Below are 16,297 nucleotides of genomic sequence, written 5' to 3'. Positions count from 1 at the left end.
AAATAATATGACTAGTCGACAAATATCTCAAATATTTCTTTCAAAATAAACATATTTTTATTTACACTTGATTTACAAATAAAATTTCCCGAGGATTTTCCCGAAGAATCTGATCATGTGGCAAATAATTCATTTCATATCAACTTCCATTTATTTGTCTAATATTCATCAATTTAGCATAAAATTCCAAAAATTTATAATTTAGGCTTTAAATTTTTAAAACTCAACACAAAGTCAAATATATCGTTTTATTTAACTTAATAAACCTAAATCCATCAGTAATATACAAATTGAAATTTCGAAAATTCAATCGTACTGAATCTAAAGTTTTCTATATTTGCTAGGAATTTCCAAAATTATCATTTTCTAATGCTATAAACATATTCCAATAACAATTTAACATTTCAAAAATAAAAAAAATCTCAAATTAATAAACTAAATTTCGAAATATTATCCAATTAAATTCAAAAAATTAGCACACTACCTCCAATCGGCTCAATAATTCGCCTACGATCAATAATACAATATATATTAATGGTTGGAATTCAAATGAACCAAAATTTGAAACCCTAAAATCTGTTTTTTTTTTTTTTTTTTATGTATATATACCTCTAACAATTCAAATTCCGGGTACAACTGCAGAATCAGTTGTCCAAACTCTAAAGAACATGAAATCGACGGCGAAGAAAACAAATTGATCTGGTCACGGTCGATAGGTTCGAACAGGATAGCAAGAAAACTTTGCAAAATGGGTATTATTGGATAACCCTTGTCGAGAGCTTTCCGAAATGGTGCTCGATTTAAAATTCTGACAAATAAAGGAAGAGATATTGTCGGTCAAAGTTTGGTGATTGTGTTGAAATTTTTGAGTCCATGATTAGAGATAGATAGATGGAGATGATAGTTTTAACTTAAATAATCAAATGAGTTGGACTTGAGGGAAACATGGGTTGACTCTCACATCTTAGGCATACTAAGTTAGACGGGATATTTGTATAACTGAGATTTAGTTTCAAATAGAGTATATTGGAGACAAGATTAAACATGTTTGCACGTACACTTTCTGTTACTGCTTTTTTATGCATAAGTTTGTATTTCTCCATCCTTGGAGGGAATATTTCACCCTACATATGGGGTAGTGCTCCCATGTGTAGATCAAGGTTCCAAATTTAGCCACAAGTATATGAGGTCCACTATTTTTTTTAAAATCACAAATGTGACTAAATCTGGACCATCTGAATCATGTGGGGGCTCGAACGAACCTGGGAGTCACTCTATAGCACAAACACTTCTATTTTTTTTTTAGAGTATCGGACACAGATATGGATACAACATTCCTAAAATCGGCTTCGTTGAATTTTTGCATGTTAGACCAGTCAGATACGATGTGGACACATTTAGGATACGTCATGGATATGACGGTGACATGTTTCGGAAAAAAAAAATTGAAATTATTTTTTGACGTTTTCTTTTTAAATTACTGCTATGAAGTTATACATTATGATAGACATAGTTTGGTACATATGATAGGATAAGCATGTGATATATAATATAAGGATAAGTTAAGGATAAATAAAACGTAGGATATTATATTTAATGTTTGGTATGATTTTAATAAGAGTGATTAGATTTATATATTAGATTATAACGACAAAATTAACCTTATCATAATAAAATTTATAATTTCAAAGTTGTTGCTTGATTTCATATTTTATTATTTACTCATACGCCGATAGTGCTTGCATGATTTATTTATTTTTATCTAATTTTATATATTATATAATATTATAATTGAGCCCTTGATTTTGTGAGTCAAGTAAAATATCAATTTTTAATGTTAATCGGGTGATACTAATAATTTTATTAAGATTTATAAAAATTATTTATATAATTATCTCGAATTCATTTGTATAATTATCATATTATATAATATATAAAAATATTTATTTGATTTTAATTTATACCTACTAGCATATATTTATAAAAATCATTTATAAATTGAGGGTAGTTAAGTCATTTGTAGTGTATTTTATTTTATCATTCTAAAAAATTATTTATCAAGGGCCCATGATATTATCATGAGCTTTTTAAAAATGTACCAAACATGGGATGAAGATGATTATTTATCAATCCCTCCTTTATCTCATGTACCAAACTATACCAATATTGATTTACATAAATTTGTATATGTATTTCTACAATATATTTATATAAAAATTTATATCTCTACAATTTTTAATACTAAATTTATATATATAATTGTCGTATCTTAACTGTATTGTTTGTATATTATATTTTCAAAATTTTTCGTATGGTCGAATTCATGTAGTTAACTTGAAGACTTGTTCTGGAAGCACAGTTGTAAGTAGTTAAGTTGGATGTGGCTAAGGTGTGGGAGAGAGCCTTGCATGTAGAGAAAATTAGGATTCCCTCCCAAACTCTTGGTTTCCCAGTTAACCCAAGCATTTTGTAGGTCCGCCAATATGCTCTTTCATTCCCTTTTATTTGATTCGATTAAAAATTTTGGGGAGATATATATATATATATATATATATATATATATATATATATATATATATATATATATATATATATATAGTATATTAAAAATTTCAAATCTAATAACACTTTTTATCTTTTGCTGGCTTTCTTCCTTTGAAGTCATTGTTCGAGAAATCGGATTAATCTTGAAATAACTTTTATCTTGGGTTTTTTTTTTTAAATGAATATATTTTCGAGTTGTTCAAAATCCATGATATTTGTGCAGTAAAAATTAAAACATTTAAATTAGACGTCGCAAAAAATTTCGATTTTTGCGTTATACTGGAAAATGAGAAAGATCATATACCAACACAAATTTCGAAACAAGACAGAAAATTACTTAGAGCATTGTAAGAACTTTGATTGCGCCATCAGGGAAAAAATGTCACACAAAATCAGAATTTTTTATTGATTTGATCAAATCAATGTAATATTAACATACTGTGCAGATAAAAACCATAATATAGCTTATTTACGAGAATGCAAAAGAAATACATTAGCCAATAACTTTAACTTCGAACAAATAAAAGCTATCAAGTCTGCAAGCAGTAATCCTAACTCTCCTTCCTTTTGGTCGTCGATGATTTCTGATCGTCTGGGATATAAGACACCCAGAAAACAGGCAGAATCGTGCATGCTGCCTGTATCAACAGCCCTCGTGGCAAACCCTGAAAATTGTCCCCCGTTATTCCAACTAGGGACGCAAGGGCGACGCCAAGGTAGCCACTCACAATAAAAGCAAGTGCGATGGCGGACATAACAAAGGCCATTACAGAACCCTCGTACCCTGGTGGACAAAGTTGCGCCATTAGAACGTTGAAAGGTAGAATCTTGAAAAAGTATAGAACCTCGAGCAGGCCTGAGAAGACGACAACATATAAGGAGTCAGGGATGCCTATGCTCTTGTATACGCCTTTGACAAATAAAAAATCTGATATCATGAACACAGCCATCGAAATCTGAACGACTGCGATTAATTTTCTTCCCGAAATGGATTTGAGATGACGATTATATACAACACCCCAAAGAAGCATAGCTGCTTGCCCAAAAACTTTTGATATCCCGAGGAGTGATGATTCGATATTTAGGTGTTGTGTTTGGTAGTAGAACATAGTTCCGGTTAAAGCTGGAATTACGGCATAGGATAGAGCAAACCAGATTATTGAGTAAAAGATTTCCGGTTTCTGTAGTGCAGCCATGAGCTCCGATAGCTGCTTCTTAAAACCTACATTGGATGGACTTTTTGGTAGGTCTAAGGTATCCTCGCTTACAAACATTGTCACCAAGAACTGGAAACATAGAAGAATCCCGAAGATTAGGAACATCATTCGAGGTGAAAATTGACCAATAGATATGCCTGCAATGAGGTTTCCTAGCACACCACCAATAGATGAAGCCATCCAAGTAAAAGACTGGAGACCACCAGAGGAAGATGATTTGACGTTTTTCGAAGAGGTGGACTTTCTCCCGGTTTCTGCAACAATGGCATCATTAGCAACTTCGACTATTGAAGCACCAAGATTGCCGAGAAGGAGATACAGAGTGATTGAGAAGAACGAGGAGTATGGTGTGGCAAAAATTGCTACAGCTATCCATGACACTGCTTGTAAAAACGCTGCAAGAATATTCATAGTTGTTATTTAACAAAGCAATGATCCATACACTTATCCTTCGCTAATAGAGATGATGAGCTATCAGACACAAGCATGGCAATTGAGATTGAAAACACCAATAGGAGTTAGGAATCATGCTTTCACAGAATTTGATATTATCCATTTGATCATGCATCGAAAGGGAAATTATCTACTCGTCGTGCAACACAAATGAGGAAAAAATATATCTCACGGTCCTCACAACCTTGAATAGCAAATTACACAACGCCGAAAATCTGTTGCCCGAACAGTAATATGCCATTATGTGTTTTCTATTTCCAAGACCAGGACTATATACTAACACTACAATGGAAGAGAATTCTTATGGATCAACCACAAGCCGAAGCGATGATTACAGGGACCATTTTCACATGATCTAAATGACAATTCAATATCAAGTGTACTTTAAATAAGATAGCTTAAACTGCATCAGCACTCCAGATAACATGGCAGCTCAGAATGGCACAGAAATATCAAGAAACCATTGACAAAAGCAATAAACGAAACAAATTGAAGAACAGAATCTTAAGGAGCTGAATAAAAAAAAAAATTAATGGACTCATACGATGCCGTAGGAATCACAGGCTCCAAACAATCAAACGTAGTTCCCTTAAGCTGATGAACTAAGAAGATTATAAACTTCTTCAAGAAACTAAAAGGCGCATGAGTTACATAAAGAACCAACCAAAAGCAGTTCAAAGTTAACAAGAAAATATTTTAACGCTATGTATTAGACGATCAAACCTATTATGATCCTAGAAAGGAGACGAAAATAACTGAAAAATGCTTACCTCCAACAGCAATGTATGGGACACGGTGCTGGCCAGAGATGTAGAATGAATCAGAGAGTATGCCGTAGAAGGGTTTTGCAACCATGGGCAAGTTGGCTGAATTCTGAAGAATTTGCAGAGTGGAGGGATCCATATTCAACCCATCTTTGAGGAAGAAATTCACACCCATCCATGGAAAGCATCTCAATCCTTGGACCCAGTACCCTATTCCAAGCAACAATTTCCTATTCCTATCAATCTCACTTTCACGCGACACCATTCCTGCAAAGACTGTCTCCGACTGAAAACAAAAACGCCTGCTTTAGTGTCCAATGAAATAAGCCAAATTTCACCAAAAAATCTTAAAGATTCAGCCTTTCAACTGTAAGAATCAATACACCAACTGGGTTTTGTTATAAATAACTCCAAATCGTCAAGAATCGACGAGAAAATCACAGAGTCCCCACCGGCCCGGACCACTCAATATTTGATTCACATATTAAAAAAAAAACATAAAGAAAAGGACACGTTGGGGTTGAGAGGAGAATAGAGAGGTGGCAGTGCTGGGGAAGCTACACTTGGTTCATTTTTCTCTTGAATGTTTGATGAATAATTTATTGTTTAAATAATCAATTAAAGGGAGTTGGATTTTTGTGAGTGCTCGAGAACGAGGAAATAAGAGAGGCCGAAAGTTTTTCTACGTGGAGTGGTAGTGTGGTACCACATTTTATTCTAAAAATTTCCAGTCCCTAGCCGACCAAAAAAATTTATGCTATTAGCCCTAAAAGGAAAAAGAAAAAGAAAAATCTTATTATGCCTTTTTTTTTTCCTTTTGAAACATGTTATGCTAAATTGAAGTATTATGTACTTTTACTTTTTACTAAATGAAATCTGAAAGTATTAGCTTTTCATCATGTTTTACTGCAGAGAAAGGTTAATCCGATTATGTCATAATGAGAAAAAGAAACAAAAAATAATTATATTATAAGATGAGTGAGTCTCATGTGAGACCGTCTCACAAATACGAGCCGTAAAATCGTTTCACACAAATTTTTGTCTTATAAGATTGGTCAAAGTGGTGGATCATTCTTACTACTGGAACCAAAACCCCAAACATTAGGAGATTTGTAAAAACCGTGTCGTATCTGCACCAGATTGATCTAAATTTTTAGGAACACTAGAAAATTAATAATGTGCTTTAGTGCAAGGATCATCGTATCCCTCAAATACAAGGCAAAAACTTGTGTGAGACGGTCGCACAGGTCGTATTCGTGAGACGGATCTCTTATTTGAGTTATCCATGAAAAAATATTATTTTTTATGCTAATAGTATCACTTTTTATTGTGAATATGGGTAGGGTTGACCCGTCTCACAGATTAAAATCCGTGAAACAGTCTCACATGAGACCTACTCCAAATACAAAATCAATTTTCGATTGTGAATGAAGAGACACACAGAAATTCAATCGGTTGGAACAGAACACTGAGACATCCTCCTGGAACACGTATTTATTATACTTGAAAACGATGAGACTCCCTGCCATTACATTTCATTCAATTAATAGACACCTTTTTCGCCGTAATAAATACCTAAATGGTGAACTCAGCTGTACATTTTTGGAACGTGAACAAACTATATCGACAAATTTTACCTCAACCTACCGAAGAAAATGTCCAACATTCTTCGTGTAGGGATAGCCCGAGGCAAGGAGGAGGTCGAAACATTGATACCTCTCATCCAAAACCTAGCAACATGGGGCTGGGTCAAATGTATACAAACAAACAAATGAAACACATCTTCATGCCGGAAGAAAATTTGTTTGAGAACGGAATTCAGTCGAAGCTTGTTGATCGACTCCATCTACCACCCAAATAATCCTCCACCGAGATGTTCTGCTCGGTGCTGCTAATGGAATCAGACTCGTTTTCCAAGTTGAGCAAAGCAAGATTGAGAAAGGATTGGATGTTTGTTGGTGAAGGTCCACCGAGAATATCATTTTCGTCTTCGGAAGAATCTATCTCATTGCGTGCCCACTCAATAACTTCTGGAGAACCTTGGAGGAGTTTGAGAATCTGTTTCAAGAAAACACAAAATAGTTCAAGTATATAACTCCTCGAGGGCTTTACTACGTGAAATATGCATGCATCACAATTGCTTACAAAGCTGATTTCAGGACGAGATTGTGGGGAATCTCTGATACATAGGGTTGCAGCTGAGACGATTTTCTCAACTTGGTCATTGTCATAATCACTGACCAAGTCGGGGTCTCGCAGTTCTGAAATGTCACCTTTCTTTAAAATGTGTCTTGCCTGAAAATATCACACCGTTACGGTTGAAAATAAATTTAATACAACTGCCAGGTCAAGCAAACAATGTAAATGGGCCGAAGAGGGAGGATCTCCATTCATACTACTAGGAGATGATTTCTCGTCTTGCAAACAATACCACTGATACTCACCCACATTACCAAGCTTTCCTGGCCCGTTGGATGTCCATTATCGATTGGCTTTCTACCTGACAACAGCTCAAGGAGTACAACTCCAAACGCATAGACATCAATTTTTTGGTCCAGTTTCCCATGCATAAAATACTCAGGAGCCAGGTAGCTGTCATAAAAACAAAATAGACAAATAAATTGTTTTATCTAGCGACTAGGAAATTACTAGAAATTCTTGTGGGTATAGAAAACTCGCCCAAATGTTCCAGTAACATCAGAGGGGCCAATGTGACGTGAACAACTTGAAACCCACGTAGAAAGCCCAAAATCAGCAAGCTGTGAAAGCAAACGAGTTTTAGGAATGGAAAAAAAATCACATCAAAGGTATGTCACTGATGAATAGCAAGCAAAGTAAAAGTCAATGGGCATTCACACCTGCGGTTTGAAATCATCTGAAAGAAGGATATTGGATGACTTTACATCTCTGTGAATGATTGGCTCGGCCTTATTATGCAGATGGTCCAGTGCCTCAGCAACTCCTAAAGCAACCTTATATCGTTCTTTCCATCCAAATGATTTACCAAACTTTTGAGTACCTGCGACAGCATTAGTGACATTCTCAAGCACAAAAGATGGTGATTGATCAGAATAAAGTGCGGGAAGAAGATGATGCACACACCATGGAGGTTGTCCTCCAGGCTGCCTCTGGATAAAAGATCATAAACCAAAACTAGTCTGTCATCCTCTAAACAAAAGCCAGCTAAAGTGATTATGTTTTTGTGGTGCAAGGACGTAATGATATTAATTTCAGAAAAAAAATGTTCCAATGCATCGTCAGATGGCTTCAGAATTTTAACAGCTAGCTCCTTGCCTCCTTGTAGACAGCCCCTGTAAACCTCGCTGCTTCCTCCCTTTCCAATCAAATTTTCTACAATGAAGGAAAAGGTTTCTAATTAAACTTCCAAGAATGAGGGGAAGTTAAAATAATGATAGAAATTTGAGAGAACAAACCATGTGCAAAATTGTTTGTTGCTTGCAAGAGTTCCTGAAAGCTAAATGATTGGCATGTAGTATAATATTTCTCGCCAACACCCTTAAGTTCTGAGAAAATCTTAGAGGAATAAGCAACAGAATAAATGTCATCTGACACAGCAATAGAACTCTTCTCATGATCCATTTCTAAACTACAATCCTTCTTACAAGATGAAGTAATCTGTTTCTGATCAGGATAAATAGCCGCAACAGATTGTCGACCAGGTAGTTTCAAAAACATCCATTGCAATATCGATGACTTCCTAGAAGAAACTTCAGGTAATTTTTTCCTGTGTAGAAAAATATTGCGAAGCAATGCCCATCCAGAAGTGGATTCAAGTATTTTATGGGTTTTAATGGGTACTAGAGCCATGGAACTTCCAGCATTTTTACTACTAGATGATGACAAAACTCTAGTGGGTGATAAATTCAAAGGGGTTTGGGGTGTGGTCCTTCTCCTTTCGGATCTTGATTCAGAAACGTCACAACTATTGAACTCCAGAACATTAGAAGCAGCTGGTTCTCTTTGAAACAGTATCTTACCATTATCAGCACATAGAACTGATATATTATTTTGGAGATTCTTAGCACAGTACTTGGCAAGAGAGATCCTTGAACGAATTCTGTGACGGACCTCAGAAGTACCCACAATTAAACTTGTTGCACCACATGACTTTGCTTCTCGGGAGAGGATTTTTCGAACCGGTGATCCCCTACAGACCTTAAGCTTTAGATCCACCTACAAAATTTGTAATATTTATAAAGTGCACTTGAGAAGCTATTATCACAATCAGTGAATCATCAGATGGTTATTGAAATAATTTGGAGCAAAGATGATTTTGATTCAGACTAAAATGGCTTTCCAGCTACTTCTAAATTGGATAGAAACGCAATAGTTCCACCTCTCGGTCCCACTTAAATCAAACATATTGGAGCACAGCACCACTGAGAAAAATTACAAGGAAATAAAAAAAAAAGGCCTAAAGTGCCCAAAAAGACATGTAATCACGAAACTCTCGGAGTTTAGTCAGGAAAAACACAAAGAAATTCATTCAACACAAAGAAATATATATAAAATTAAATTCATTGAGAAGAAGGAGAAAGATTATTATTAAAGGGAGACCTGTTTCAGGTTACAGAAGCCTTCATAAGCAGCTAGCACGGAATCAAAAGTTTTCACCAGCGAAATCAGACTCGTCTTATCTGCTTCGATCACAAAGAAATAAAAAAACAGTTAATCAAAGAACAACAGAATCAACAAACTCGAAATTTGACAGAAGTAACAACCCCGACCACTCTACTGGAACTATGGAATCGATACTCTCAAAATTTGACACCAGTAAAAAAGAAAAAACTTGAAAAAACATGCTAAAAAAATTCTTGCAATTCGCGGTTCCTCGCTTCAAATCACCCACCAGTACTTGGATCGAGGACATGCAAAGCAATGACGCGATCACCGGTCTGTGCAACCTTCACCAACGCCCAAGTCAGTAATTCTCTGCTGCGTGAATCGAGCTTCACCCCGACCACCACCACCGCGCTTCCGCCGCAACTCTCGCCGGAGCATGATTCCACAACTGCAGGAGTCCCCGCCAATCTCATGCCTCCACAGCAGATAGATCAAGAGGAAGCGACGCCGTTTCGTTCTGGTCCGTTATACTTCTCTCTCTACCATAAAGCACTGCTTTAATATTCCTCGCCCTGTCGAGCCTCGAGGTTAGGGAAGAGGAATCGATTATAAATAAATACCTATAAATCAAAATTAAATAGTGCCATATTATACTATAATTTAAATATATTATTATTATTAAATTTATACGGTATATCAAAACATGAACAAATAAGTTATTATTTTCATTTCAAAATAATAATAATAATAATAATATTGAGATCGAGTTAGCTTTGAAAAAATTAATTGTTGCAGAGATAGTAGTTTCATTTTTCCATCTCATCATTCTAGACGAAAATTATTTTTCTGATATAAAAATTATTATGTTTCATTATAAATATAAGTTTGCATCGATCCATCTCATTGACATAGACAGTTGAGATTTACTCTTTTTAAAAAATAATTTAAATCATATAAATATTGTTTTATTTTAGCATACTGGACGAATATTAGAAAAACCAGTACGCAAGCAAATTGCATTATATTCAATTATTGATCATCGAATCCAATATTAAAATACAAATTGATAAAATAAGACGTGGTTTATGAATAATGGATTCTTATATAATTTATATACATACAATTGCACTCGTATATAGACCTATATATACTATCTATATTTACTTATATTATTAAATAGAGACATTTTTAAGTCATTTAGTTAGTCTTTTATTTAATATCAAATTTAAACTTATTTTATTTAATTTTTTTTATTGAAAAAGTTTATTAACATAAATTTATTGAGTAGATCTATTATGAGACGGTCTCATGAATGTACATTTGTGAGACGGGTCGACCATACCGATATTTACAATAAAAAGTAATACTCTTAACATAAAAAATAATATTTTTTCATGGATGACTAAAATAAGAAATACGTCTCACAAAATATGACATAGAGACCGTCTCACAAAAGTTTTTGCTAGATTTATATATACACAAATCGATTTAAATTTTATGAAACTTGAGATGATCATATCATTTTTCATTTAAACAATTATACACGATAAAACTTTTTATACAACAAAGTAGTAGGTAAAATAAATTATATGGGATGATATGCAACATAGTATTCAAATATATAAAATTTTATCAATTTCGAGTCGGGTTATAATTATTTGTGTTCTTAGTTTGTTTATTATTTCTCCATAGCGAACTCAAATATATTTTGAAACGAATTATTTACATAATTTCGAGTTAGGTAATTAAACAAAGCTTAATCCTATGGTAGACATTGTTACTATATTAAAATAAGTTTCTTGTAAGACGGTCTTACATATTTTTATTTTTTAGACGGGTCAACTTTGTCCATATTTACAATAAAAAAATAATATTTTTAACATAAAAAATAATATTTTTCTGACTTATTATATCATCTCACATGAGTTTGTGTGATTATAATCCAATTAATAATGTGATAGGATGCAAAATTAAAGTCTTAATTAATTACGTTACCACATATTTTAATGAGAATGGAATGTGTTAGAAAAGCGATTTAATTTCCTTTGACTGGTGAGATTTGAGACTGTTAACCTAAATTTATTATTTTATTGTTGTAATTGACATGTATTACACAATTTATACATTTCATTAACCCACAGCTTTGACCACAAAAAATAATTATTATTAATATATTATTAACCCATTACCCACACTCCCCAAAGTTTTACAAAAATGTTATCTATTAATAATAATATAGAGATGCTACTATTTATCACAGTTTGTTAGAGACAAGACACAACTTAACATTGTCGCGTATCTCATGGATAAATATTTTAAAATTGTTACTATAAAATCAAATATATTGTAAATAATATTATGTTGTTTTTAAAATTTTTGCGCTTGATAAGAGATGAATATGTCAAATATAATAAATACATGATAGGTGAATGCGAAAATCGTTTTGTCGAAATACGTCTTGTGATGAATTGAGATTTAGATAATTAGCAAACTTTTAAAAAAATAATCTGCTTGGAAAATCATTTATTTTTCCCAAAATCTCAAGATTACGAATAATGGTTTAATGATAATAATTGCATAAATATATTGCTTTGTCAAGTTGTATTCTTTTAAGGCAAAAACTTGTGTGAGACGGTCTCACGGATCTTATTGGTGAGACGGATCTCTTATTTGGGTTATCCAAAAAAATTATTATTTTTTATGCTAAGAATATTACTTTTTATTGTGAATATGAGTAAGGTTGACTCATTTCACATATTAAAATCCGTGAGACGGTCTCACATGAGACTCACTATTTTTTTGAAGGGTTAAAAGGAAGAGGATGGGACCTATGCAAAGTTCCATTTTTTGGGTCAAAACACAAATGATTCTCTCCAATGTCTTTCAATTTGAATTATTATTTTTTAAAATAATTTTTTTTTTTTTCAATTTTGATCTGCATGGTATGTAATCAATCATCTCCTGCAAATCAGCATGCAAAAGATTATATTAGCGTACACTAATTTGTTTATTTTGTCATTGTCGTTTTGATTTAGTCAAAAATTGTGATTTTCCGGACTATTCTGCAGGTTCATAAACACATCCAAGTGATCGTAGACAGATATTCCATCTAGCTTGTAAATGGGTTCAAATAGCTGGTTTTGTGGGTTATCACACGTGTCACAAACAAACGTCAGAGACGTTGAGGTTTGTCCGGCGTAGACACTCCGACACTCAATTCAAAAAATAATTTAAAAACGTTAACTGAAAGCTAAATAGTTTAAACATAAAATCATGAATCGTCTTGAAAAATGAGAATCCTCCTTTATTTATATATATTTTTGAAGTGTATAGCGGGTTTCAGCCTATATAATTAATTTAAGTCTAAATAATGAATTGGATAATTAAATTTGGCCATTACCTATCACGTTTATTAATAGTAATTTATTCGCATTTAAGGTGCAAGCCAAAGATGGGCATAGTGGATAACGATACACATTGTCTCTCAAATTATTTTCATATAATCTATCAAAAATTAAAGTTTCATTCCAGAAATCATCTAACCCTCGTCCATGTCCAAACTTGGTTCTTTGTTTCACATTCGATATTAAGTGACTTATTCCTATTTTTCTAATTGAAAGATCGAAGAAAAAATCCTTTTAAGGGTCTGTCTCACAAAAAAAAGAGATAAAATATGATGTTATCTATTTTGTTTACTCTGATGAACGAAATATTGTATTTGTCTGTCTCTTATAGAACCACTCTCGTATCAAAAACTTGTTGGAATATTACAAAATTTATTACAGTGACATAATTAAATTATCTTAGGAATATAAGCATAAGGGTCTTATGATTTATGACAATTTAATTTGGCAAATCATTTGAGAATAATCAAATTTGCAACGCACGCAAAGTTGAGAACAAATTGAAGCAGTTTTCCTCTCCTTCACCACTCATTCTCTTTGCACTCGATTATTTTGCCTTTGTGATGCAACTTTATTCTTTTTTGGTGCTTTGGGAACTTGATCAAAGTTGCAAAGTATCACGAGAGGATAACTAAAATAAAAGCAAGGAATTCATTATGTCTTTCAAAGTAATTAGAAAAAAAAGACTGTACAAATATACAACGCTCACGCGAATATATCAATATGTATTAGCAAATGTACTTAAAAAAGTAATTCCGCGGGTCATCCATCCATTGACTCAGTCATCGTTCCAATGAACTTTTCCACATTAGTAGAACAAAATAATGTGATCCACTGGTCCAACTTTGACATAGAAGTTGCCTTTGATAATGTACTTTTTTTTTGAATGAGTTAAAGATGTCTGACCAAACAAGGGTTTTAATGAATAATCAAGTTGTTAAAATTGAGTCGTTCGCGATTCGGTTTTCAGTAAAATCGTTACTAGAAAATCGCCAGTTTAAAATAATCGACTTGAAATAACCAAACTAGACAAAGGTAATCAAACCAAAATATTGTTCAAAACTCCCCAAATTATATGATTGTTCGATTTTTACACTTCAAATAACTTAATAAGATTGAGTTGTTTGGGTCTTTGCATGGGTGGTATTTGGTAATCTAGTGGCAGAATGTTGGTTCGTAAACTTTATTAAATTATGACTTTGCCCCCACTCATTTTTTTTATTTTTTAATTATATATATATATACACACACACACACACATATATATTCATCGAATTTCTGGCTCGCATGGATTATTTAATTAAGAACATTACGCGACGCGAGATGTTGATATATTTGGATTAATAATTTGCAGCACGAATTAAGTTGAAGTCAAAATTTCGACATATACGAACACCAAAAATATACCATAAAGCATCCAATTGTAAGTCAATTTAATTATTGCTCAAAAAATAATAATAATAAATGACTTTAATCAAGTACGGTAACTTATATTATAATATATCCAAAAAAATAGTAAAACCAGGTTTCTGGTTTCATGGTGTTTACATGTATTAATTAGTTATAAAAAATAATAAAATTTAAGGGTCTCATTAAAACACTAGCGCCTAACCCAACCTCGGCAAAAATTTGTGTGAAACTGTCTCACGAGTCGTATTTTATAAGATGAATATCTTATTTGAGTTATCCATGAAAATTTATTATATTTTATGCTAAGAGTATTACTTTTTATTGTGAATATCGATAGAGTTGACTTATCTCACATATAAAGATCTGTGAAACCGTCTAATAAGAGATATATTACGCAACATTACTCAAAATTTAAAATTGAAGTATAAATTTTTTTTTTGCAGTTTAAAATTTAATTAAAAATATTATTTTATTAAAAACATTAATAAAATTCTAGTTATGTAAACATATCTTTTTTCAGTCTTATATAATTTACCAAAAGAATTTCACACAATCAAGGGGTTGACATTTTTTCATAAATGTCTGATTCACCAATTTTTTTTTATCATTTCAAGAATCCTATCCTCAAATTATTAAGCAACTAAGATAAACAAAATTTCCAATAAAATGGTATTTTAGTTGTACAAAAAAATTTACTTCTGATTCTCATTCGATGTAATAAATTGAGAGTGTAATTCGTATAAATGATATGAAAAAATAAATGAATACACTAAAAAAAACAACGTTGAATCTGAAGTAATTATAAAAATCAAAAGATCGAAAGAAATTCAAACCCATTTGGCACGAAAAGTACATACTATTCCCCCCCCCCCCCCGCCCCCCCACCAAAAAAAAAAAATAAAGTACATATTATTATTTTAATTTTTAATAAATAAAGACAAATATATATCTGTAAAAAGCTTGTAGAAAATGAGAGCCCCTCGTTTTCGTTTCCGCCTTTTGGCGGCGGCCCATGCTGGCTCCAAATGGTCGGTTTATTTTTTATCTGTCTACCTATTAAACTATTGAAGGGACCCTAAAATATATTTAATTAACAACTTTTTGTGAAGGGATCCTAAATATATTTAATTAATATAAAAAAATTAAGCAAAAACTTGTGTGAGACGGTCTCTCGGGTCGTATTTGTGAGACGGATCTCTTATTTGGATCATCAATAAAAAAGTATTACTCTTTATGCGAAGAGTATTACTTTTTATTATGAATATTGGTAGGGTTGACCCGTCTCACAGATTAAGATCCGTGAGACGGTCTCACATGAGACTCACTCATAAAATTATAAGACGATTTCAAGAGTCAATTTTATGAAACAAATATTTTATTCAGGTCACACATAAAACAAATATTAATTTTTATACAAAAATCATTATTTATTATTGTAAATGTTAACCATGTTGATCTGTCTTACGGAACAGATTCGTAAGACCATCTCACGAAATAATTAATAATAGATTAAAGTAAGGCAAAAACTTGTGTGAGACGGTCTCACGGGTCATATTTGTTAGACGAATCTCTTATTTGGATTATCCATGAAAAAGTATTAATTTTTATGCTAAGAGTATTACTTTTTATTGTGAATATGAGTAGGATTGATCCGTCTCACAGATTAAGATTCGTGAGACGGTTTCACATGAGACTCACTCTTAAAGTAATTTGTGGTCGAGTGAATTTTAAAACAATGCAAGTGAGAATTCAAGAGAGGGATGTTTCGGATCCAATTTTAATGTAGATTCAAATATGAGATCGTATTTAATTGGGTTTTGATCAAAACGACGTGACAAGTAATTTTTGAACGTTTATTTATCAAGTTATTAATAATTTGAGTATTATATTATATATTATAAAAGTTACATAATTAAAAGAA

At 32.6% G+C, this 16,297-nt stretch overlaps 2 protein-coding genes across 3 annotated transcripts; both read right to left on the bottom strand.

Annotated features, from left to right (window-relative positions):
• Positions 1-2,926: 2,926 nt before the first annotated feature.
• Positions 2,927-5,627, bottom strand: LOC140826758 (probable folate-biopterin transporter 7). 2 transcript variants are annotated; one of them, XM_073189254.1, is made up of 2 exons: positions 4,985-5,627; positions 2,927-4,015 (listed from the first exon to the last, which is right to left on the bottom strand). In XM_073189254.1, the coding sequence occupies exons 1-2, from the start codon at positions 5,241-5,243 to the stop codon at positions 3,096-3,098; spliced, it is 1,179 nt and encodes a 392-aa protein (XP_073045355.1). In that variant the 5' UTR covers positions 5,244-5,627; the 3' UTR covers positions 2,927-3,095. The 2 variants fall into 2 exon arrangements, with proteins under 2 accessions (XP_073045355.1, XP_073045354.1); XM_073189253.1 differs by having other exon boundaries at positions 2,927-4,156; positions 4,985-5,622.
• An 830-nt stretch (positions 5,628-6,457) lies between these two features.
• LOC140826757 (protein kinase STUNTED-like) lies at positions 6,458-10,173 on the bottom strand. The gene is made up of 9 exons (XM_073189252.1): positions 9,849-10,173; positions 9,557-9,636; positions 8,413-9,172; positions 8,081-8,329; positions 7,837-7,997; positions 7,658-7,737; positions 7,423-7,570; positions 7,124-7,273; positions 6,458-7,036 (listed from the first exon to the last, which is right to left on the bottom strand). Exons 1-9 carry the CDS (start codon positions 10,033-10,035, stop codon positions 6,797-6,799), a joined length of 2,055 nt encoding a protein of 684 aa, XP_073045353.1. The 5' UTR covers positions 10,036-10,173; the 3' UTR covers positions 6,458-6,796.
• Positions 10,174-16,297: the final 6,124 nt, after the last annotated feature.

The sequence above is a fragment of the Primulina eburnea genome, chromosome 3 (genome assembly GCF_022965805.1).
Source record: "Primulina eburnea isolate SZY01 chromosome 3, ASM2296580v1, whole genome shotgun sequence".
Lineage (NCBI taxonomy): Eukaryota > Viridiplantae > Streptophyta > Magnoliopsida > Lamiales > Gesneriaceae > Primulina > Primulina eburnea.
The sequence above is the reverse complement of the archived record's forward strand: the minus strand, read 5'-3'. Positions and strand labels throughout refer to the sequence as shown.

What these genes read in the sequence shown, in the direction of transcription:
- LOC140826758 (XM_073189253.1), bottom strand. Translation starts at nt 5,243, where the DNA reads ATGGTGTCGCGTGAAAGTGAGATTGATAGGAATAGGAAATTGTTGCTT. An exon ending in CCCATACATTGCTGTTGGAG is followed by an intron (nt 4,157 to 4,984) that starts GTAAGCATTTTT and finishes ATATTCTTGCAG; the next exon opens with CGTTTTTACAAGCAGTGTCA.
- LOC140826757 (XM_073189252.1), bottom strand. Translation starts at nt 10,035, where the DNA reads ATGAGATTGGCGGGGACTCCTGCAGTTGTGGAATCATGCTCCGGCGAG. An exon ending in AACAAACAATTTTGCACATG is followed by an intron (nt 8,330 to 8,412) that starts GTTTGTTCTCTC and finishes CCTTCATTGTAG; the next exon opens with AAAATTTGATTGGAAAGGGA. An exon ending in CTCGTCCTGAAATCAGCTTT is followed by an intron (nt 7,037 to 7,123) that starts GTAAGCAATTGT and finishes TTCTTGAAACAG; the next exon opens with ATTCTCAAACTCCTCCAAGG.